This window comes from Podarcis raffonei, chromosome 5, assembly GCF_027172205.1.
Source record: "Podarcis raffonei isolate rPodRaf1 chromosome 5, rPodRaf1.pri, whole genome shotgun sequence".
Classification (NCBI taxonomy): Eukaryota; Metazoa; Chordata; class Lepidosauria; order Squamata; family Lacertidae; genus Podarcis; species Podarcis raffonei.
This window is the reverse complement of record NC_070606.1, coordinates 13,226,317-13,249,418: the sequence shown is the minus strand read 5'-3', so window position 1 is coordinate 13,249,418 and position 23,102 is coordinate 13,226,317. Positions and strand designations below refer to the sequence as shown.

Sequence of the window (23,102 nt, the reverse complement as noted above, 5' to 3'; positions counted from 1 at the left end):
TAATCACCCCAACCTTTCACTTGCCTGTTTCTGTGCTTTGCTTAAATTCCTCCTCATTGTGACTGGGTGCGACAATGTTTGCTGTTCCCAGAAATGCTGTACAAGCAGAATATTGTTTGTTTATTTTGTTTATATCCCGCCTTTCCTCCAAGGATCTCAAGATGCTGTGCATGTTTCTCCCCCGTCTTCAGTTTATCCCCAAGACAACCCTGTGAGGTAGGTTAGGCTGAGAGTGAGTGACTGGCCCCAGTGTCCGAATGGGGATTTGAGCCCTTGTCTCCCGGGTCCTAGACCAGCACTCTAACACCTAATAATAATAATAATAATAATAATAATAATAAATTTTATTTATATCCCGCCCTCCCCAGCCAAAGCCGGGCTCAGGGCGGCTAACAACAATAAAATAATACAACATTCTAAAATCATTTCATTATAAAATTAATTCAAATCAAATTGATGGCAACCATTGGGCTAGAGTTCTGTGAAGATTGCCAAAGGAGGGAGTCAGGCTGTGCCCTAGCCAAAGGCCTGGTGGAACAGCTCCGTCCCGCAGGGCCCTAGTCTCTTGTGACAGAGTGTTCCACCAGATTGGAGCCACAGCCGAAAAAGCCCTAGCTCTGGTTGAGGCCAACCTAACCTCTCTGTGGCCTGGGACCTCCAGGATGTTTTTGTTTGAAGACCGTAAGTTCCTCTGTGGGACATACCAGGAGAGGCGGTCCCATAGGTACGAGGGTCCTAGGTCGTATAGGGCTTTAAAGGTTAAAACCAGCACCTTAAACCTGATCCTGTACTCCACCAGGAGCCAGTGCAGCTGGTATAGCACCAGGTGAATGTGCTCTAGCAGCGAGGACCCCGTAAGGAGTCTCGCCGCGGCATTCTGCACCCTGTACCACACTGACTGTCTTGCATGGTGTTTGGCCAATTAGCATTGACTGGAGAAGAAGTCATGGAAAATCCACCTTCCTTGCCTTTATTGCGTGGAATGGCTCACATTCGGTATGAGAAGTGTTGTGTTGGTGTGTGAATCATTCCTTAAATGTGTGGGGAAACCAGTACAGACCCATTAGAAACTTTTAACTGGATGGGCTCTTCGAGTTTTCCTGTTTAAGAAGACACCTTAAAATGGAAGAGTGGTCTAAAGCGGTGTGGGATAGAGCTATTAATGCTAAGTTAACATGTGCTAGTAAGGTAAGACGGGGACACACAGGTGAAATGATTCTGAGGAGATACGGAAGGTATTTGTCGAATTTGCACTGTTAAAACGGCAAGGGGTCAAACCATCGGGAGGTTGGAGAGTTACAACGGAATGGTCTCGGGGGTGGGGTGCACATTTTTATTTACTTTTTTATTATTACTTTGTCCCAAAAAAATTTAAAATAAAATAATAAGCTGGCGGCGGGGAGAAGACATCTTAGGAAAGGAGGCCACTGGTTGGTTGTAAATTAGAATAACGAAAGGCCGGAGGGCAATGTTACAGTTATTTAAAAACGAAAGAAAGCAAGTGAGACTTTGCTTGTAATGACCGTGCAATGGCATCCAGGCCAAACGAGCCAATTAGAGCGAAGTGCAATCAATTCCCACATCCTGGGATCTCTCGACAGGCAATCTCCCCTCCCGCGCTGTGTCCCCCCCCCCACCTGTACCCGCCCATGCTAATGTGATTTACTCCTGTTTGCTGATGGCGATAAAGTTTAATGTGGAAGAACAAACTATATTTAGTCAAAGCTCCTCTCTCTTTCTCTCTTCGAACGGTAGGACACACAACATTAACGTTAACAGCCTGGTGGGGAGAGGCTAATGGAGGCACACTTGTTTCCATCTCAGCATAAGACCACAGTTTACCAATGACAGCAGAAGGATGCGAAGAAATATCATGACTCAGCAACGCAGCCAGGTGCCAAGTTGTCCTAGAGAGGATGTCTCCCTTAAAAGAAAACCCCTTGCCATAAATTTCTATACCCAAAGGTTCCAAGGTGGGGCAGTCTCTTACTTCCACAAAGTACTCCCTCTGGGAACTAGGCAGGGCTGTCGGCAGGAAATGACATCATGGGGGGGTACTTCCTCTTAGCCCCCCCGAATGAGCGTGAGTTCTGAAAGCATGCCCCCTGACTTCAGAATTCCCATCAGCTGATAGAGCAAAAAGATGAATGAGAAGCAAACCAGTACAACAGACATAAACATTATGTTATGTATATATTGGTGTCATGTAAGGTAATCTTAGGGACGCAGGTAGCGCTGTGGGTTAAACCACAGAGCCTAGGACTTACTGATCAGAAGGTCAGCGGTTTGAATCCCCACGACGGGGTGAGCTCCTGTTGCTCGGTCCCTGCTCCTGCCAACCTAGCAGTTCGAAAGCACATCAAAATGCAAGCAGATAAATAGGTACCACTCCAGCGGGAAGATAAACGGCGTTTCCGTGCGCTGCTCTGGTTCGCCAGAAGCGGCTTAGTCATGCTGGCCACATGACCCAGAAGCTGTACGCCGGCTCCCTCGGCCAATAAAGCGAGATGAGCGCCGCAACCCCAGAGTCGGCCACGACTGGACCTAATGGTGAGGGGTCCCTTTACCTTTTTTAAGGTAATCTTAGAGGTAACGTGAGATGAATGTGCAAAACAACCAGCCAATGTGCACTTTCGCCAAGCCACATGGAGAACGTACAGATAATCAGCACATGAACAAGAAATGGTTTGCATTCTCTGGGGATTTATGTGTATCTCTAACAAGGAGAACATGCATGTCCCAGGTGCATTTTGTACATTCTCTGGGCAATATGTGAAAACTTTGTGACATATTTGAGAATGTGCATATGCTGCCAGAATTTGCACACATTTCCAAGTGCTCACAGGCCAACAGTTTAATTATCTGTCCTAGGACCTTTCCCCAGCCCCCTTTTGAAGATGGGAACCACATTTTCCTGCCTTCAGTCTGCAGGGACCTCACCTGTTCTCCAAGAATTCTCAAAGATTATAGAGAGAGTCTCTGAGATTACATCTGCAAGTGTCGGTGTTTGGGAACCCAAAGGGGCATGGATTGGAAAAGCATCCTTGGATTCTCTGGGACATCTTCCCACATCTACAAAACTGAGAACTGTGGCTCAACTGCGAAGCTGGAGCCGCGTCTTAGCATGGGGTGCTTTTGTGGCTAACTCCCATCATCAAAAAAGATGAATCAAAATACTATTTAACATTAAAAGTGGGTGAAGTAGAGGGTTCAGCACCCGCAGCTTCAAGCTTAAACAGGGCACCAGATAGATTCTCAAGAATAATAAATATAAAGACCTAATAAAAAAACCAAGACAGGAATGGAAGTAAAAAGAAAAGAAGAGAACATTTTATCAATAAAGAACACAAAAAAGGAATTTAAATATGCCATCGAAAATAGGACCTGTCCTGGGTTTACATCTTGTTTTCTTCAAAGAGAATCTGAGCGTAAACAGTCATAGCAGGAATGCCTTGCGCTTCCTGATGAGGTTTGATGAGTTCCAGTTCAGCATAGGTTAGATTCTCATCAGCGATTTTTGGCTGCAAAACACAATTGGAGAAGTGTGTCCATTCAGTTGAGTTGACTGGGTAATTTGGCAGTCTGCCTTTTAGCAAACATGCGACAGCAGTAAAATGAACAACGGCAGCAGCAAAATAAAACAATGGCCTGGAGCCAGGGCTTCCCCGGTTACATATAGAATCAGTTCCTCAAACATGAATCAGAGGGTGGTATCCAACTGAGATTTATTTAGAGTAGACCCGTCGAAATTAACGGATCCAAGTTAGCCATGTCCATTAAGCTCAATGGGCTTACTCTGAGTATGACTAAATCAACAGCACGTGTTTACTCAGAAGTAAGTCCCACTGATTTAAATGGGACTTAACTCCCAAGTAAGAATGCATAGGCCTGCAAGCTAAGATGTCTATTTTATAGGCAGAAATACAAAACATGACTTGTGTGGAAAATGTCCAATTAAAATTAGATATATAAAAAGGCAACAAGCAGCAGCAAACCCAAAGTAGAATCACTTCTCCACCCTGGTCTTCAATATATAGCTCAACAGTGTTCTTCTGAATGCTCCCTGACCTATATTGAAACCTTCAGTACATAGTGCCTAGCACTCACCTAGAAGTCATGGTAACCTTACCGGGACATTCGCAGGAAAACCAAAATGCTTTACAAAGCTATTGTACTACCAACTGTACTGTACGCCTGTGAAACAGGAACCACTTATAAAAGCCATCTCCAGCTCCTTGAAAGATTCCATCAACAATGTCTAAATATATATATATCACTTGGAAAGACAGGCAAACTAAATGTCAGTGTACTGGAAGACGCAAAGATGCAATGATTCTTCAACATCAACTTTGTTAGACTAGTCATGTTGTTCGGATGTCTGATTACCACCTTCCAAAGCAACTATGCTATTCCCAACTTAAGAATGGAAAGCGTAATGCTGGTGGTCAACAAAAGAGCCTTAAAGATGCTCTCAAAGCAAATTTATATTTTTTTTTTTAGTATAAACACCAACAACTGGTAATCACTGGCCTGTGAGCGCTCCAACTGGAGAACAGCCTTTACCAAAAGCGCCATGGACTTTGAAGACACTTGAATCCAGGACGAAAGGGAGAAACGTGCCAAGAGGAAGGCACACTTGGCAAATCCTCACCGTGACCAACTCCCGCCCAGAAACCTATGTCCCTACTGTGGAAGGATTGGACTCCACAGTCACTTATGGACAAACTGTTAAGACCATTTTAATGGAAGACAATCTGAGTTGGCTATGAGCGATCACAGAGGAGGAGGAGGAGGAGGAGGAGAAGGAGGAGGAGGAGGAGGAGGAGGAGGAGGAGGAGGAGGAGGAGGAGGAGGTAAACCTAGAAACCAAGTAGATCAGGGAGGTTACTCTCTTCATTGACATGCTCTCTCTCTCTGGCTGTGCTGTGATATATATTAGAATTCAGCCATGTCAGTCTCCATTTGGAGGGTTCAAGTAGTCTACTGCAGATGATAAAGGCTTTCCACAGGCCTCACATATGAGGAAAAGCATGACTGGATGAACTCTAGAGTTCGGTTTCAGGAGACTAGGCCCATTTAGCCTTTGTGTTTTGCTCTCGTGGGCACCTTCTGTTCATGCCAAACCAACAGGCCCTTTTCTTCCCCTCCTTGGTTACATTCCTCATTCCAATTCCATCCCAAAACATCATGAATCCAAAAACGGCCCTGCAACACCCAGCTCATGTAAATTTTAGAGCTAAGATTTATGAAATCACATTGTCCAGGTGTATTATTATATTATCTGGAAATTGCATTGTTTTCTTGGGTAGATTATCTCTTTATTCCTACTTTATTCTATTAAGTTTGGATATGAAAAATAACACTCGATTCTTCCAATACAGGTCACCGGGCAGCATTGGCTGATGTGTTACTTTCATACATTTTTATGATGTTCCTATAGTAAACATAATTTAATAAAGCCAAAACACACTAAATAAATAATTGCATCTAGAAAAGCAATAAAAGCAAATAAAATTAGTACTTTCATAAGTGGAAAAGGTACTTCAATTACTGCTACAAGCAACGGCGCACCATAAAATGTGTAGAATAATTTCCCTTATGCATATTTCCAGTATGTAATAATTTGATTGAAAATATGAGGAAACACACAGGAGGTTCAAAATTGTGGAGCACATACAGTTCTCAACAAAGGACGTGTAATAACTGAGCATGGGAGATACAGCTTTATCATAGCCCCTTTCCCAGGCAAAAATCGGAGGAGGGGTGTGTGCGCTGCCATTGTCTATCTTTAATTATATTTTGCCAAGTTTGCTTAGTTGGAAAGAGAGCTTTGCGCGGTGAAAGTTAAGATGAAACTTTCCCAGCGTGTAACCGCATAGGCTTCTCAGAACACCATTTTGACCTGGAAATGAAAGCAGCAACAACTGAAACAAAAAGGGCCCCCAAACCCAACTGCTGGAGACAGCAGGGGGCCCTTGTGATTCCCCCCACCCCCCAAAAAAATCTATTCTTGATGCTTTAGAAAGCACTTGTGAAGTATATCATGGAAGAAAAGATATTTGGGGCAGATACGTAGAGCCAGCGACATCATCTCTGCTAACGTCCATGCCCAGAAAATGCCATAAAATTGGAACAGATGTTGGGGTCAGCAAGGCAATCGGGAGAATGGCCCTTTTTAATAGACCTTCACTTGATGGCCAACTGCAATTCACCATTGGCTCTTCTCTTCCTAATACTGTTTTGCCTTGGAAGTCAAAAGGAATCCGTTCCGGAAGTCCATTTGACTTCCAAAACATCCGAAAACCAAAGCGCGGCTTCCGATTGGCCCACAGCCAATCGAAAGCCCCGATGGACATCCGGCTTCCAAAAATAGCTCACAAACCGAAACAGTCACTTCCGGGTTTGCGACATTCGGGAGCCAAAACGTTTGAGAACTAAGCTGTTCGAAAACCAAGGTGCGACTGTACACAAACATGCTGGCGAATCATTGTGGCAATCTTTGTTTCCCTTTCTGAAGCTGCTGGGTGTTGGTTAATAGTTTTCAGCATGTTTTTGCTGTTAATGGGGAAAGAGATGGGTACTTGACATGATTCGTATGCCAGGCAGTTTCCAGCAACAGGAGAAAAGATACTGGCCTCTTGTAACTTTTTCTCTGAATGGAGAAAAAGCAGGTTGGGAATAGCAGTTGTGAACAAGCAAATGGCAAGGAAGGAGAGTGTTAACCAGCCCTCTCTGCTTAGTGTGGGTGATTTTAAGAGTCACCAAACACCTCTCCAAAGAGGGCCATCTGCAGTGCTAGACACTAGATTCATTCACCCGTCAACACCAAGACTCGTGATTCTGGTGGGCCAGTCCGTGTAGACTAGATCAAACTCAATAGACCAATGGTCTGACTTACGCAACTTCCTATGCTCCCAGTCACTCCAAGGCTCCAGGCCCTGTGGAAGCACTCAAGGAAAGACTCACAAGAAGCAATGGGAAGGAGGAATCCGACACCATGACGCTGTCATGGTCACCGCAAAGATCCCCAAACTGCACTGTACCAATTGGGAACCCAGTGCTGATTCTGAGGCCACCATGAAACTCTGCAGAGTCCTAATGTGGTCAGTAGGGCTGGGCGATAAAGTAATATTTCACCCAAAATTCATATTGTGATATTGATTTCATAATTTTGGACCTGTTGTGGGAAAAACCGTGAAGCCAGCCAATGCCTCAACAAAGCTCCATCCTTATTTCAGACCTTGTGATATATCAGTAGAGTTAAAGCTCTGGTTTTCCCAGTAGTGATGTATGGAAGTGAGAGCTGGACCATCAAGAAGGCTGATCGCCGAAGAATTGATGCTTTTGAATTATGGTGCTGGAGGAGACTCTTGAGAGTCCCATGGACTGCAAGAAGATCAAACCTCTCCATTCTTAAGGAAATCAACCCTGAGTGCTCACTCAGATCGTGAAGCTGAGGCTCCAATACTTTGGCCACCTCATGAGAAGAGAAGACTCCCTGGAAAAGACCCTGATGTTGGGAAAGATGGAGGGCACAAGGAGAAGGGGACAACAGAGGACGAGATGGTGGGACAGTGTTCTCGAAGCTATCAGCATGAGTTTGACCAAACTGTGGGAGGCAGTGGAAGACAGGAGTGCCTGGCGTGCTCTGGTCCATGGGGTCACGAAGAGTTGGACACGACTAAACGACTAAACAACAACAACAACATATCACGATGTTGTAAAACAGGTATCGCCCAGCCCTAGTGGTCAGTACTTTTCTTTCTGCCTCCAAATAATTGGGGGGAGCCATAGAAAATCACTTTTGTGGGAGCGAATCAGCCCCATGGGCCAGCAGTTGACCTCCTCTGCTGTAGTCTGTGGGACAGGTTAGGAAATGCCACTGTTGCCAATTGTACCTAGTTTGTTATTACATTTTGCAATGGGCAAAATAGAGGCGTGTGCATTTGGTGGAGGCCATATGCATTTCCATTTTGTATATTTCCATTTTTTAAAAAACGGAAGTATTAGCTATATATATCTGCAACTAAACAGCAAAAGTCACCTAGCACAATATCTGCATATTATTATTATTATTATTATTATTATTATTATTATTATTATTAAAAATAGCCAATATATGTACTGCAATTCTCCATTACCATTTTTGTATTAGGGAAAACTGTACAAATTGGGGGGTTGGGTGGGGTGGGAGAAGTGTCATCTGTAAAAACTGTGTGAGTGTGTTCGTGGGCGGGTGGGTTAAACTCCCTATATCTAAAGTGCTCCTCTACTTTTTACCAAAACTAACAGGCATGAAATCTGATCCTGGATCACTGCAAGCTTGTCAACTTCAGAACCAAGCCTTCCCTGCTATTTTAGGCAGACCCAGAATTTATTTTGGAAAGGGAGAAGTTTAAAAAGTGCTTACACACACAGTCTGGCAGAAGGATACATTCAAGTTACACATACAGAATCCTTGCCAGCTGTGCTGGCAGCTGTTGAGAGGGGGAGCTGAATTTCGCCCTCCCTGCTCTACATCTCCTTCCCTTGCTAAACAGCTGATGGGCACCATCCTGTAACTTCTCAGAGGTTTCAAGTGAATAGGAGGTCTTTAAAAAGTGGGTACTAGGGCATTTTTCGTGGGACACAAATGAAGGAGCCCACCTGATATCTAATCAATGGTCTGAAGGTAAAGGTAAAGGACCCCTGACGGTAAGTCCAGGCGCAGACGACTCTGGGGTTGCAGCGCTCATCTCGCTTTACTGGCCGAGGGAGCCGGCGTACAGCTTCCGGGTCATGTGGCCAGCATGACTAAGCTGCTTCTGGCGAACCAGAGCAGCACATGGAAACACCGTTTACCTTCCCGCCGGAGCGGTACCTATTTATCTACTTGCACTTTGACGTGCTTTCGAACTGCTAGGTTGGCAGGAGCAGGGACCGAGCAACGGGAGCTCACCCCGTCGCGGGAATTCGAACCACTGACCTTCTGATCGGCAAGTCCTAGGCTCTGTGGTTTAACCCACAGTGCCACCCACGTGAATAGGAGGTCTTTAAAAAATGGGTACTAAGGCATTTTTCCTGGGCCACAAATGAAGGCGCCCACCTGATATCTAATCTATGGTCTACCTTCCAGCTAAAATGAGCTATGCACCTAGAAGGTACAATCAAAACTTGTCACTATAGTTGGGAGGGAATCCTATCCACACAACAACCTGGATGAAACTGAGAATTGGATATCCTTTGTACTTACCAGAAGGACTTTCCTTTGTGGTTTCAGAAGCTTGGGCTTGGGGAAAGAGGTGGATATCGGTGCTGTAAAGGTAAGAACAGAACGGCGAGGAATTACTCCTTATTTCTGCAAACTGGGTTCCTTCTAGGACATGCAGAAACACTCCTAAGCTTTGACTCAGGGCAAACCTGCCAAAATAATGGAAAAGCAAGGCAAATGGCACTCCAGATGCAACAGTTTGCGCACAGGAATGCACTGCCTTGCCTAGCAATCTGCACCATCTGCTCAAAAAAGCAGGGTTTTCCAACCACAGCCTTGTGGTCAAACAGATTGCAATGTTCACACAAAGAACCAAAAGTCCGTATTAAAAACAAACAAACCCATAGCTTTAAAGAGCTAAAAGAAACAGTGGCACCCTGAAAATCAAGGCACAGGCACCCTGATTGATCCAGGAACCACCTTCAAACCAAAGCTTCCATCCTCCAGGCCATGGGTTCGAGCCCCATGTTGGACAAAAGATTCCTGCATTGCAGGGGGTTGGACTAGATGATCCTTGTGCTCCCACATAGATTCAATATGATTCTATGTGGAGCATCCCACGCCAATTGAGGAATTCCCTGCAGAAGCACTTGCACAACCAGTATCCCGTCCTCATCCAGTTACCACTTGGGGAATCTTTCTGAAAAATGAGTAATTTTCCTTATCAGTTGCTTGGATGAAATAGTAAGCTTGGATTCACCACCCCCCTACCTATCAAACAGCCAGTTGGTGCAATTATTACATTTGGAAGAATGCTTTCTATGCACGCAGCTCCACTTGCTGCGTGAGAGTAAATTATAGTTGGATCAGGGTCAAACCTGGGACGTACTGGAGTTGATCTCCCTTGGGTGCTGCCATAGCAGGAGATAGATCAAGAGTGAAGAATTGGATCTGGCCTACCTGTTGATTGTCACCTGTCAGATTTCAAAGGGTGATGTCAGATGGTATCAGAGGAACTGCTGATCAGTGGTTACCACAATCTCCTTTGAAGACACACTTTCAATAGGCTGATGGCACTGGGAGCGTTGCCGTCAAAGGGACCAGCTATAACTGCTGACTGGTGCTAATGGTGAGCCCCTTTTAAAGTTCGTTTAGAACTCTCTCCTGATGCATCAATATCCTTTTGTTATTGTTGCATGGTGTGTACTGTCAGGAGCTCGTCCTACACTCGAGTAGGACCCTGGCAGAGACACATGCCCGACTGGCATGTTCTCTCCCTCCTGGTCGACCGTTCAGGAGCTTCAAAAGCTTTCTTCAGCCCGAACATCACAGTGACCGATGCCAACAGACATCGGCACACTTAGGGATCCACAGAGTTTTCGCAGTTCGCGTAACAGACCTCAGCATTTTGGCTAATCTACTTTTATTTACATATAGACATACACGGAGCACTGCAACATGGCTCCCTCCCTCTCTAGCACCAGGCAGCAAAGAGAAAGAACAAAGGACAACAGTCCCACTTCACTGAACACAGTAACACAAACATCCTGTCTCCTTCACTTCCCACTCTGTGGAGTCAAAACATACACCATCATGTGATAGACAACAATCCCATAACTGCAATCATGGAGCAGGAATTCTAACATGTGGATCAGTAAACTATGCTGGAAAAAAGATGCAAACCAAAAACTGGCACATCTTCCAGTTCTGGAGTTCATCTGATGTTCTTCAGAACAAACCAGAAGGCCGGTTGAGTCAAACATGAGAAAGAAGCAACTCGCAGACCAACCACGAAACTGAACAAGGGTTGTCCACCCATTGCCAATTCTGGACTGTGAAGATTTGGTAAACTTTCGCCTTGGCCACTTCTTTGGACCCAACAAACCAGCCACCACAACATGTTGCTCAGGAGGTACCACACACCTTTCGCTGGGATGGCAGGAGGCTGCTCAATTTTCTTCTTCTTCTTCTTGATTTTCACAGGCTGTTCTGGAGACAAGCTTGTCACGCTGGTGACCGTTTCCCCTAAGCTGAGAAACAAGAAAGCCTGGTGAATAGAGAGCAGGAGAAGAAAAGCACATAAAACCCCCTCTGGGATGTTTAATTCAAGTTTCATTTTAAAAGGGTAGTCTCTTCTCCAAAATCTTAACCAATATCTCCCTTATTAACCATCTCTCTCTCTTGAGCGTTTGTTGGTTTTCAGTTGTCTCCACATCATCTGATGAACCTTCATCACTGTATTCTTATGAAGGCCAGCTAAGCATGCCAGTGTGGAGGCTGAATTTTTGTGAAGTCACCAAACATTATATTCCCTCCTGGTTGCCCCAAGACAGGGATATACACTAGTGGTTGGCTTCCATTTTGTTATTGTGAATACCCGTATTTTTCGCCCCATAGGGCGCACCGGCCCATAGGGCGCACCTAGTTTTTTTGGGGGGGGAATAAAGGGGGAAAATTATTTTTCCCCCAGGCGCAGGGCTGGGGCGGGGGAAGCAGGCTGCTATCCGCAAGCCTGGGGAGACCGGTGCGACTTCCCGCCGGTCTCCCCAGGCTTGCGGATATCTGCCCGAAGCCCGGGGTGCGCTCCCCAGGTTTCAGGCTACAGCCTCCTGTCCACAAGCCTTGGGAGCCCAGCAGGAACTCCTGCAGGCCCCCAAGGCTTGCGGATAGCTTCCTGAAGCCTGGAGAGCGAGAGGGGTCGGTGCGCACCGACCCCTCTCGCTCTCCAGGCTTCAGTGAAAGCCTGCATTCGCCCCATAGGACGCACACACATTTCCCCTTCATTTTTGGAGGGGGGAAAGTGTGTCCTATAGGGCGAAAAATATGGTAATTTCAATCAAAGCAAATGCAGAAATGGGATATCCATTATTAGGAAGACGTTTCTCAAGGGGAAAACAGATGTGATAATCTAATCAGTTTTTTTGCCAACCTTGAGTTCTTCAGATGTTTTGGACCACAACTCCCATGCTGGTTGGGGCTGATGGGAATTTTAGTCTTCACCCAAAATATCTGGAGGCCAAGTTGGCAAAAGCTGATCTAAAATGGTTTGCACACACATTCCCTGCTCTGAAATCACATTACGGATTTCCACCACAACATCTACCACACTTATGTTTCTCTTGGTCTGCACCCCTAAATTTGATTCAACTTTATTATTACAAGCACTGATGGAGTTTATTGTATCTTCCCCTCTCAGGACACTATGAGAAGTTAGACTCCCCCCACATGTTTTTCTTTACATTAAATTGTTTGTTTTTAAGTATTTATAACCTGCTCTTCACTGAATATTTCAATCCCAGAGCGGGGAAACGATGAAATGAAATAGTAATACGAATGTACAGCTAGCAATATACAAAAATTACAGAATCCATGAAAGCCAGTCCAATGAATAAAACAAATTAATTGCTCCAAAATAAAATAAAGAAAGCTGGTATGGACAACAATTAGAATTTCCAATTTAACCTTGTATCACTATAGTAATTTACACAGAAAGTAGAATCAAGAATACTGTTCCCGGACTGCAAAAACACTAATATTTTTGTGCTCCCCTAGAAGAACAACTTCCTGTGCTTAGAAAATCAGAACATCTGGCAATAAACTAGGCTAAAATATTTCCCTAAGGCAAGCATAGGCCAACTTGAACCTCCAGGTGTTTTGGGGCTACAACCCCCATCATCCCTGACCACTGGTCCTACTAGCTAGGGATGATGGGAGTTGTAGTCCCAAAACATCTGAAGGGCCGAGTTTGCCTGTGCCTGCCCTAAGGTCTAAGTATTTTACTTGCAGGGAGAATTTTATTGGCAGGAGGTGGAGAGGATTCAACTATAGTCTGAAATGGTGTAGTCCAGGGGTCGGCAACCTAAGGCCCATGGGCCACAAGCAGCCCACGGGGGTCGTTTTACTAGCCCACGAGCCGCTCCCAAACCGAGCCGCCCAGGTTTGGGGTTTCGGAGACAGTCATTGGGGTTTGATACTGCTTGTCTTTGCCCTGTTTATCGTGCTGGTTCTGCTGCTGTTTATTGGCACTGTTCAGTTTGGTGTTTCCTAAACTTGAGTACGACTCAACCGACAAGCAGTCTGCTGGAGCCACTTTGGATTCAGATGTGGAATGTGACCTCAGGAGAGTAGGTCCTCATGGAGTTCCTATGTTTGAAGCACCAGTAGGTTGAAGATCTTCATGACCAGTGAATAGAATTATTTCTGCACAGGTCATACTGATCTTCCCAAGAAACCTGGAGCATGTGAGAACTGGTAGAAATGCATATTAGAGAAGCTCTGGGAGGCCCAAAGGCACCTGTTGCTTCCACTTACAAGGAAGAGCAACCTTTTATTGGCATTTGTCGTACAATTTTAGTGGTCTAATACTGGGGCTCTCCAAAGAATACCGTATTTTTCGCTCTATAGGACACACTTTTTCCCCTCCAAAAATTGAGGGGAAATGTTTGTGCGTCCTATTGAGCGAATGCAGGCTCCTTGGCTTCAGCGATAGCAACACTAAGCCTCCGAAGCGCAGAGGGAGCGCTCCCTCCGCGCTCCGGAGGCTTCGCGTTGCTTTCGCTGAAGCCTGGAGAGCGAGAGGCCTCGGTGCACACTGACCCCTCTCACTCTCCAGGTATCAGGGATAGCCGCCTGAAGGCCTTCGGAGTACAGCGTAAGTTCCCGCTGCGTTCTGGAGCCTTCAAGTTCCTTTCACTGAAGCCAGGAGAGTCTTGCTCTCCCGGCTTCAGCAAAAGGAGCCCAAAGCCTGAGGAGCACAGCGGGAACTTGCGCTGCGCTCGGAAGGCTTCAGGGATAGCCGCGCACAGCCCCTCCGGCAGGGAGCGGCTGCACACGGCTATGGCACAAGCCAAGACAGCAAGCGGTATGGATCCCACTCACTGCCTTGGCTTGTGCCTGAGCCGCGCGCAACCCCTCCGGCAGGGAGAGGTTGTGCGCAGCCTGTACGCTGCTCTTTGGGGCTGGGGGGGGGGAAATAAGATTTTTTTTCTTGATTTCCCACTCTAAAAACTAGGTGCGCCCTATGGAGCTAAAAATACGGTACTTCCTGGTACAGGCTCTACAAGCTCAGAACCAGGTCAGCCAGGACATTCTGGTTTGCCTGCTCAGCCTCATCTAAGATAGAAGAAGGACCTCCATTAGAGGATTCCTTGATCTGATGTCTCCTTGGCAGGGCACGGTGCGGCCTTGCTAAGAATTCCATCGGTGGGGATGAGGAGATGCTTGTTCTGCATCCTGCGAAAGAAGGCTTTCAAGGTGAGGCAAGCTCCTCTCAATCCTTTAAAAAGGCCCTAAATCCACGTGATTGGTTCTGGCAAAGATGGAAAGTTGCCATGTCCTCATGGACTTGACAAAAGGGAGCTTCATTCTTATGACAGCAAGTTATTGGCATCTTAGGGACGCGGGGGGCACTGTGGGTAAAACCTCAGCACCTAGGGCTTGCCGATCGCATGGTCGGCGGTTCGAATCCCCGCGGCGGGGTGCGCTCCCGTCTTCGGTCCCAGCTCCTGCCCACCTAGCAGTTCGAAAGCACCCCTAAAAGTGCAAGTAGATAAAAAGGTACCGCTTTCTAGCGGGAAGGTAAACGGCGTTTCCGTGTGCTGCGCTGGTGCCGGTTCGCCGGAGCAGCTTCGTCACGCTGGCCACGTGACCCGGAAGTGTCTTCGGACAGCGCTGGCCCTCGGCCTCTTAAGTGAGATGGGCGCACAACCCTAGAGTGGGACACGACTGGCCCGTACGGGCAGGGGTACCTTTACCTTTACTATTGGCACCTTCCTCCATCATTAGGGTCCACTGCCTTGGAGGCAAGGGCACCCAACAAGGGTATTTTAAGATATGGTTACCAAATTTTTTTCAATGAATCCGGGGACACTTTTTTTGTTCTTTTGAAGCTGAGTAGCAACAGGGAGTCAATACAGTGGTACCTCGCAAGACGAATGCCTCGCAAGACAAAAAACTCGCTAGACGAAAGGGTTTTTTGTTTTTTGAGCTGCTTCGCAAGACGATTTTCCCTATGGGCTTGCTTCGCAAGACGGAAACGTCTTGCAAGTTTGTTTCCTTTTTCTTAACACCGTTAATACAGTTGCGACTTGACTTCGAGGAGCAATTCATAGAACGCGGTGTGGCAGCCTTTTTTGAGGTTTTTGAAGACTTTGGTGATTTTTGAAGCTTTTCCAAAACTTTTCCAACACTGTGCTTCGCAAGACGGAAAAAATCGCAAGACGTCAAAACTCGCGGAACGAATTAATTTCGTCTTGCGAGGCACCACTGTAGTGATGATGGTGAGGCAAAAGACCCTGGGCCCAAGCACACATGCATATTGTATAAAGGTGCATAGCCCTTCTTTTGCACCCTGTGAAACATAAATGCACAGTTTTTAAAGAACTGGACAACGGCCTGCCACCTGCCCATGAGTAACCTTTTTATTATATGTTAAGATACATATTTGTCAGACAGAAAATAAGCATAGCAATTTGGAGACAAGTAAAACAAGATTATATGTCTTGTCTCCTTTTCCTACCTGTTCTGGGAACACTTCACCAAGTAATGTTTCACTGTGAAAAACAGTGGAGAAAGAAAAGTAGGGGAGACAGAAAAACATTGTTTAAGCAATTGCCATCTTCTTGTTGCAGCTTGCGGGCCTGCAAGTTGTAAAGCATATGTGAATCTTAAAAAGGTGGAACAGAGGAAAAAGCACATTCTTCATTCAGGCAGTGGCCAGCTAGGTAGGCCCATGACCCAAAGCCACAGGACAAGTCAAAGGCAGTGTTCCCCTCTTCTCTAGTCTATAGGCTGAGACCCTACCTGCCGCGGACTGTCTCACCAGAGTGGTGCATGCACTCTTTGTGGGGCTACCTTTAAAGGTGACTCAGAAACTGCAATTAATCCAGAATGCTGCAGGTGACTGGGAGTGGCCGCTGAGACCATATAACACTGGTCCTGAAAGACCTACATTGGCTGCCAGTATGTTTCTGAACATAATTCAAAGTGTTGGTGTTGACCTTTAAAGCCCTAAACGGCCTCGGCCCAGTACACCTGAAGGAGCGTCTCCACCCTCATTGTTCAGCCTGGACACTGAGGTCCAGCGCTGAGGGCCTTCTGGCGGTTCCCTCATTGCAAGAAGTGAGGTTACAGGGAACCAGTCAAAGGGCCTTCTCGGTAGTGGTGCCTGCCCTGTGGAATGCCCTCCCATCAGATGTCAAGGAAATAAGCAACTATCTTACTTTTAAAAGACATCTGAAGGCAGCCCTGTTTAGGGAAGTTTTTTAATGTTTAATGCTGTATTGTGTTTTTAATATTCGGTTGGGAGCCGCCCAGAGTGGCTGGGGAAACCCAGTCAGATGGGTAGGGTCGTAATAATAAAATTACTACTACTACTACTACTACTACTACTACTACTACTACAGATTTTCTCAGCAAAATGAAAGAAGGAAGCTTCAAGTGTATTTGAGAGAGAGAGAGAGAGAGAGAGGAAGAAAGAAATATTATCTGCAAAATCAGAATTGTGATAATTCTATAACTTAAACAAATTACAATGTTGTGGCATGTTTCTCACAAGGCTAGTAGTTAATCAAGCAAAATACTGCCATTATAAAGATAAGAAGCAAAGAAATGTGAATAAAAACAAATTGCATTTGCCTAAAAGTTATGAGTTAAATTTCTCCCAATAACAGTTCATTGCATCTTCATTATTCCAAAAGAAAAGAAAGAAGCCCACTTCTCTGTTCAATTGCTATCCTGTTGTCTACCTGCCTTCCTCATACTTCTGATATGGCATGTCCCAATTTCTTGGGCTCCCAAATATTTGCAATCCATGAATCGGTCATAGGCAGACTCGCTCTCTTCCGGGGATAGCAAACAGCCATACAAGGCTGCCGTCAGTGAGTAAACAGTCATTTACAAATCGTCTGTTAGAACTGTCCCTTTAAGATAGCAAAATGATATTACTAAAGGTTCTTTTGGCAGGTTCTTGGAGGTTTTAATTTATGCTAAAATAAAACCCCAGAAGATGTTGATCTGGGAGCATTATCAGAGAATATCTCCTTTGTTCCTGAAGCTCTGGCGTTTCAAATATTGATCTAGCATTAGGAAATATTTGATTCAATTTTGCTGGTGTCAGATACTATATCCATAATAATTGAGAGGAATTCTCTTTAACATGTATAATTCATACACGTTGTGAGTTGGGGAAGGCTTTAGTAGAAACAGAGTAATAAAAACAAACCCAAAACAGTAATGTGCATGGAAATGGGTGATGAATTGTGAGTACTGTTAAACAACTCTAAAAACAAAACAAAAAACCAAATGGGGGTTGGACTAGATGACCCTTGAGGTCCTTTCTAACAATTCTATGATTCATTAAATTAAAAGCAAAAACGTGACTATGTGCAAAAAATTATGGCAAGATATGTTGTTGTTGTTGTTTAGTCGTGTCCAACTCTTTGTGATCCCAAGGACCAGAGCACGCCAGGCACTCCTGTCCTCCACTGCCTCCCGCAGTTTGGTCAAACTCATGCTGGTAGCTTCGAGAACACTGTCCAACCATCTCGTCCTCTGTCATCCCCTTCTCCTTGTGCCCTCCATCTTTCCCAACATCAGGCTCTTTTCCAGGTAGTCTTCTCTTCTCATGAGGAGGCCAAAGTATTGGAGCCTCAGCTTCACGATCTGTCCTTCCAGTGAGCACTCAGGGCTGATTTCCTTCAGAATGGAGAGGTTTAATCTTCTTGCAGTCCATGGGACTCTCAAGAGTCTCCTCCAGCACCATAATTCAAAAGCATCAATTCTTCGGCGATCAGCCTTCTTTATGGTCCAGCTCTCACTTCCATACATCACTACTGGGAAAACCATAGCTTTAACTATACGGACCTTTGTTGGCAAGGTGATGTCTCTGCTTTTTAAGATGCTGTCTGGGTTTGTCATTGCTTTTCTCCCAAGGAGGAGGTGTCTTTTAATTTCGTGGCTGCTGTCACCATCTGCAGTGATCATAGAGCCCAAGAAAGTAAAATCTCTCACTGCCTCCATTTCTTCCCCTTCTATTTGCCAGGAGATGATGGGACCAGTGGCCATGATCTTCGTTTTTTTGATGTTGAGCTTCAAAGCATATTTTGCGCTCTCCTCTTTCACCCTCATTAAAAGGTTCTAACAATTCTACGATTCATTAAATGAAAAGCAAAAACGTGACTGTGCAAAACAATGTGGCGAGATATAATGGTATTGCTAAATACACACAAAAACGTCGTTTATCTGCCTCAGCCTTTCCTCATCACTCACCACGGGAGCGTTTTTTGTTGATCAGTGTCTGGCAGAGGACAACCACGGTGAACAACAGGACACTGACGATGCCTATGGAGCACACGAACACAGCATAGACATACAGGTCTGAAAGGCAAACCACGGATGAGTATCAGCCATCTGCTTTCATGTCTACCCAAGAAAGAATACGCAAGTTTTGAACAAAAGTAAAAACACGCTCGAGGGACGTGGGTGGCGCTGTGGGTAAAAGCCTCAGCGCCTAGGGCTTGCCGATCGAAAGGTCGGTGGTTCGAATCCCCGCGGCGGGGTGCGCTCCCGTTGCTCGGTCCCACCGCCTGCCAACCTAGCAGTTCGAAAGCACCCCCGGGTGCAAGTAGATAAATAGGGACCGCTTACTGGCGGGAAGGTAAATGGCGTTTCCGTGTGCTGCGCTGGCTCGCCAGATGCAGCTTTGTCATGCTGGCCACGTGACCCGGAAGTGTCTCCGGACAGCGCTGGTCCCCGGCCTCTTAAGTGAGATGGGCGCACAACCCTAGAGTCTGTCAAGACTGGCCCGTACGGGCAGGGGTACCTTTACCTTTACCTTTTAAAAACACGCTCGGAGCCCTGGACCCAAAATCTTGGCAAGAAAGGTGTGAAAGGAGAAGAATATTACAGTGCTACCTCGGGTTAAGAACTTAATTTGTTCTGGAGGTCTGTTCTTAACCTTAAACTGTTCTTAACTTGAAGTACCACTTTAGCTAATGGGGCCTCCCACTGCCACCGCCATGCTATTTCTGTTCTCATCCTGAAGCAAAGTTCTTAACCCGAGGTACTATTTCTGAGTTAGCGGAGTCTGTAACCTGAAGCATCTGTAACCTGAAGCATCTGTAACACGAGGTACCACTGTACCAACCATCCATATTGGGCAAGACCAAAGGCCTGTTCTACCAAGAATCTGGTCTTTAACAGGGACCCGACACAGAGGTAAAAAAAGGTAAAAGTAAAGGACCCCTGGACGGATTAAGTCCACTCAACGGCGACTATGAGGTTGCGGCACTCATCTCGTTTTCAGGCCGAAGGAGCTGGTGTTTGTCCACAGACAGCTTTCTGGAGCATGTGGCCAGCAGGACTAAACCGCTTCTGGTGCAATGGGACACCGTGACTTAATCCAGAGTGCATAGAAACACCGTTTACCTTCTCGTCACAGTGGTACCTATTTATCTATTTGCACTGGTGTGCTTTCAAACCACTAGGTAGGCAGGAGCTGGGAGCTCACCCCGTCACGGGGATTCAAACCACCGACCTTCTGATCGGCAAGCCCAAGAGGCTCAGTGGTTTAGACCACAGTGCCACCTGCATCCCTTATACCCGACACAGAGGTACTTGATAAAAGGCTTAAATGATAAAAGGTTTAAACTCATTGAGAAAAGTGAGGTTACAGGGAACCAGGCAGAGGCCCTTCTCGGTAGTGGTGCCCTCCGGTCAGATGTCAAGGAAAGAAATAACCATCTGACTTTTAGAAGACATCTGAAGGCAGCCCTGTTCAGGGAAGTTCCCTGAGGAATGGGAGAGGTAGAGCTTTTCTATAATATTATACTTTGCATACATTCAGAATCTGGCAAGTGTTCCACATCCCTTCTCTGGTGGAATTTTGCTGCCTTCTGAAAAAGCTTTTCGCCTGCCTCTTAGTCCGTTTTCTTCCCCTTTCTAATTTTTACGGCCTTGATGATATTTTATCCACTACCCTTCTGTCAGCTTTGAAAGCCACTTCTTGTGATTGACTTTCAGTTTCTGTATTTCTTAGTCACCTGGAACAATTTAGTTTTGAACTAGAAACGAGAGGATGTGAACATTCCTAACAAAGCAAATAAAATTACTGTTTGGAGATTGCATGAAAGATTTCCACAACGCCAGGAAAATGTGATATCGGAGTTCAAAAACGTTTTGTTTGGCAGATAGTCAACAAAACTGCAAATCTTCCATATAGAAGGGAGGATTTCAAACAAGCAGAGAGACACTGCAAGGCAATGACTTCACTCCAAAGGCAAGTGAACCCAAAGGCTCTAATATTCTATAAAATATTTGTGGTAACAATCCAACATGTTTAAAACCAGACTCATCGACATGAATTTTAGTCACATTTCAAGAGCAAATGTCTGTCTGTCTCTCTCAAGCTTTTTGTACCCATTTTCTTCTATAGGGAACAGTTTGCATCATTTCAGTTTCTGAAAACTTCCCCGATTTTTGTCCACATTAATTTCTGCTCATTTAGTAAGATGTTCTTTAATGACAATGAATGTTGAATACACAACACTTGCTGTTCTACTCTTTATATTATATTCAGTCTGGCTTACCCACATATAAATGTCCCCCCGATATTTTATTCAAGTTGGCACCAAATCAATCAATCAATCAATCAATCAATAAAGGCAAAGAGCCCTGGAACCCTCTCCCCCACTTACAGAAAACAGGATTATGTACCAATTACATTTAGAGCCCTGAAGCATTTTTTTTTTTTTGGTGACTCCTGGTTAAAGTAAATGTGTAACTATGGCTGTAACCCTTCTAAGAGCTCCTAAAACCAGTGGGTACAAGATTTTATGGGGTGTGAGTATTTTGGCTTACTTCCCCCGAAAGAAAAAGCCAGGCTGCACAATGGTACTTTTCAGTGGATTCTCACTTCTTCGCGAAGATGAACAAAGGGGGGAAGTGTATACTTAACCCTCAAAGAACTTCCAAGCCTTGTGGTTTTTCTCAGCATTGGAGTCACCCGAAACTCTGGATGAAATCACTGCAATGGAACACACAACAACATTGGCAAACTAGTCACACACTTTTCAGAAGGTCTCACTGTGACAGCGGATTGCAGGTCAACAAAAGCAAGCAGCTGATGCCCTAAGCCAGGCACCCCCAAACTCGGCCCTCCAGATGTTTTGGGACTACAATTCCCATCATCCCTGACCACTGGTCCTGCTAGCTAGGGATGATGGGAGTTGTAGTCCCAAAACAGCTGGAGGGCCGAGTTTGGGGGTGCCTGCCTTAAGCCATCTAATAAACTTCTCAGCTCAGTGAAATAGCAGAAAACAACGTGGGGTTTGTATCAGGGGCCACATAAAACACAACTATGTTCTTAATGGCTTTAAAAAACTGTGCAGTTGAGATTTTTCTGGGAAATCTCCCCCCAAAAATCGTTTGGGTGCTTTTCTTTGATTTTTAAATATATATATTTTTAAAAAATTAGCCCAACTCACCATACATGCAAGTTTTCCTGGACATTTTGCCAATTCAGCAAAAATCCGCCCGGACGCCATTTTGCTGATCGATTCCCGGACATGTCCAGGAAAACCCAAACATATGGCAACCATATCTGAATTAAGTGGAACTTCACTTTTAAGTACCGTATTTTTTGCTCTATAAGACTCACTTTTTCCCTCCTAAAAAGTAAGGGGAAATGTGTGTGTGTCTTATGGAGCGAATGCAGGCTGCGCAGCTATCCCAGAAGCCAGAACAGCAAGAGGGATTGCTGCTTTCGCTGCGCAGCGATCCCTCTTGCTGTTCTGGCTTCTGGGATTCAGAATATTTTTTTTCTTGTTTTCCTCCTCCAAAAACTAGGTGCGTCTTATGGTCTGGTGCGTCTTATAGAGCGAAAAATACGGTAAATGTGTATAAAACAAGGCTGTTAGCATTGGCATATGGGATGTGCCAAACGTCCAGCTACCCAAGCACATAGGTCTGTGCCAGTGCAGTTTGCGCTGGAAGAAATTCAGTCAGAATTTCTTTCAGCCAGTTCAGTCCTCTACTGGCAGATGCAAAGCACTAAGGCAGTTTCTCTATTATGTAAAGTACAGGCTTCCCCCAGATTCCCAGTAGAAATTGCAGACTTCAAACACAAGGCAAGTGCAATTCATAACAGCATACATACAGCACAGAATTCAGTATCAATCTGGCAGAGCTTCCTCGCAGCTAAACAAGGAAGGCAATGAACATCTTGTGGGATGCAATGTAATCAGTCAAGTACAACACTTCCTGTTTTCCCAGAGTAGATACGCAGGGGGGTGTTACTCCATAGCCAGGAGAACTTCCTGCCACACCTGTTCTGGAGCTTTCTTCCCCTGCATGTGACCAGATAGATGGGCGTGACCCTGGAAGACCCCATAAAAGGGGCTGGCCACGCAGCCACACCCCGTTGTCGTCTTCTTCTTCTTCTTCATGCCATGCTCTCTTGATACTGATGTATTTTGCTGTCTGCTGGCTCTCATCCACAATAACATGGGCTCATTCCCATATGGGACGAACTCAAACCCTCTTCTGTAACTCTAAGCTAGGTATCCCCAAACTCGGCCCTCCAGATGTTTTGGGACCACAATTCCCATCATCCCTGACCAGTGGTCCTGTTAGCTAGGGATGATGGGAGTTGTAGTCCCAAAGTATCTGGAGGGCCAAGTTTGGGGATGCCTGCTCTAAGCTAAAGCCTGCTTCAGGGATCCAACTGTGAACTGAATGTGAGTAAACTTCTTATTACTTTTAAAAGAAGCTTCTTGTGTCTTCATTCTTTTTAGGAGGGACAAAAGGGGTCTTACCAGGAATATACTCCAATCTGAACAAAGCCAGATTGGATTGCTTAAGTAAAGAGATTCAAACGAATCTATCAGCTAGCTTCCTGCTATATATTGGGGAATGC

At 45.5% G+C, this 23,102-nt stretch overlaps 1 protein-coding gene across 2 annotated transcripts in view; it reads right to left on the bottom strand.

Annotated features, from left to right (window-relative positions):
* Positions 1-3,302: 3,302 nt before the first annotated feature.
* The window catches only part of VSTM4 (V-set and transmembrane domain containing 4), a 30,688-nt gene continuing 10,888 nt past the window's right edge, over positions 3,303-23,102 (bottom strand). The window contains exons 3-8 of one of the 2 annotated variants that reach the window (XM_053387891.1): positions 21,144-21,212; positions 18,458-18,565; positions 15,708-15,741; positions 11,114-11,220; positions 9,233-9,294; positions 3,303-3,521 (exon numbers count right to left, since the gene is read on the bottom strand). In XM_053387891.1, the coding sequence (XP_053243866.1) occupies positions 3,396-3,521; positions 9,233-9,294; positions 11,114-11,220; positions 15,708-15,741; positions 18,458-18,565; positions 21,144-21,212 (506 nt within the window). In that variant the 3' untranslated portion in view covers positions 3,303-3,395. The remainder of the gene's footprint in view (positions 3,522-9,232; positions 9,295-11,113; positions 11,221-15,707; positions 15,742-18,457; positions 18,566-21,143; positions 21,213-23,102) is intronic. The other variant, XM_053387893.1, reaches the window with a different exon arrangement.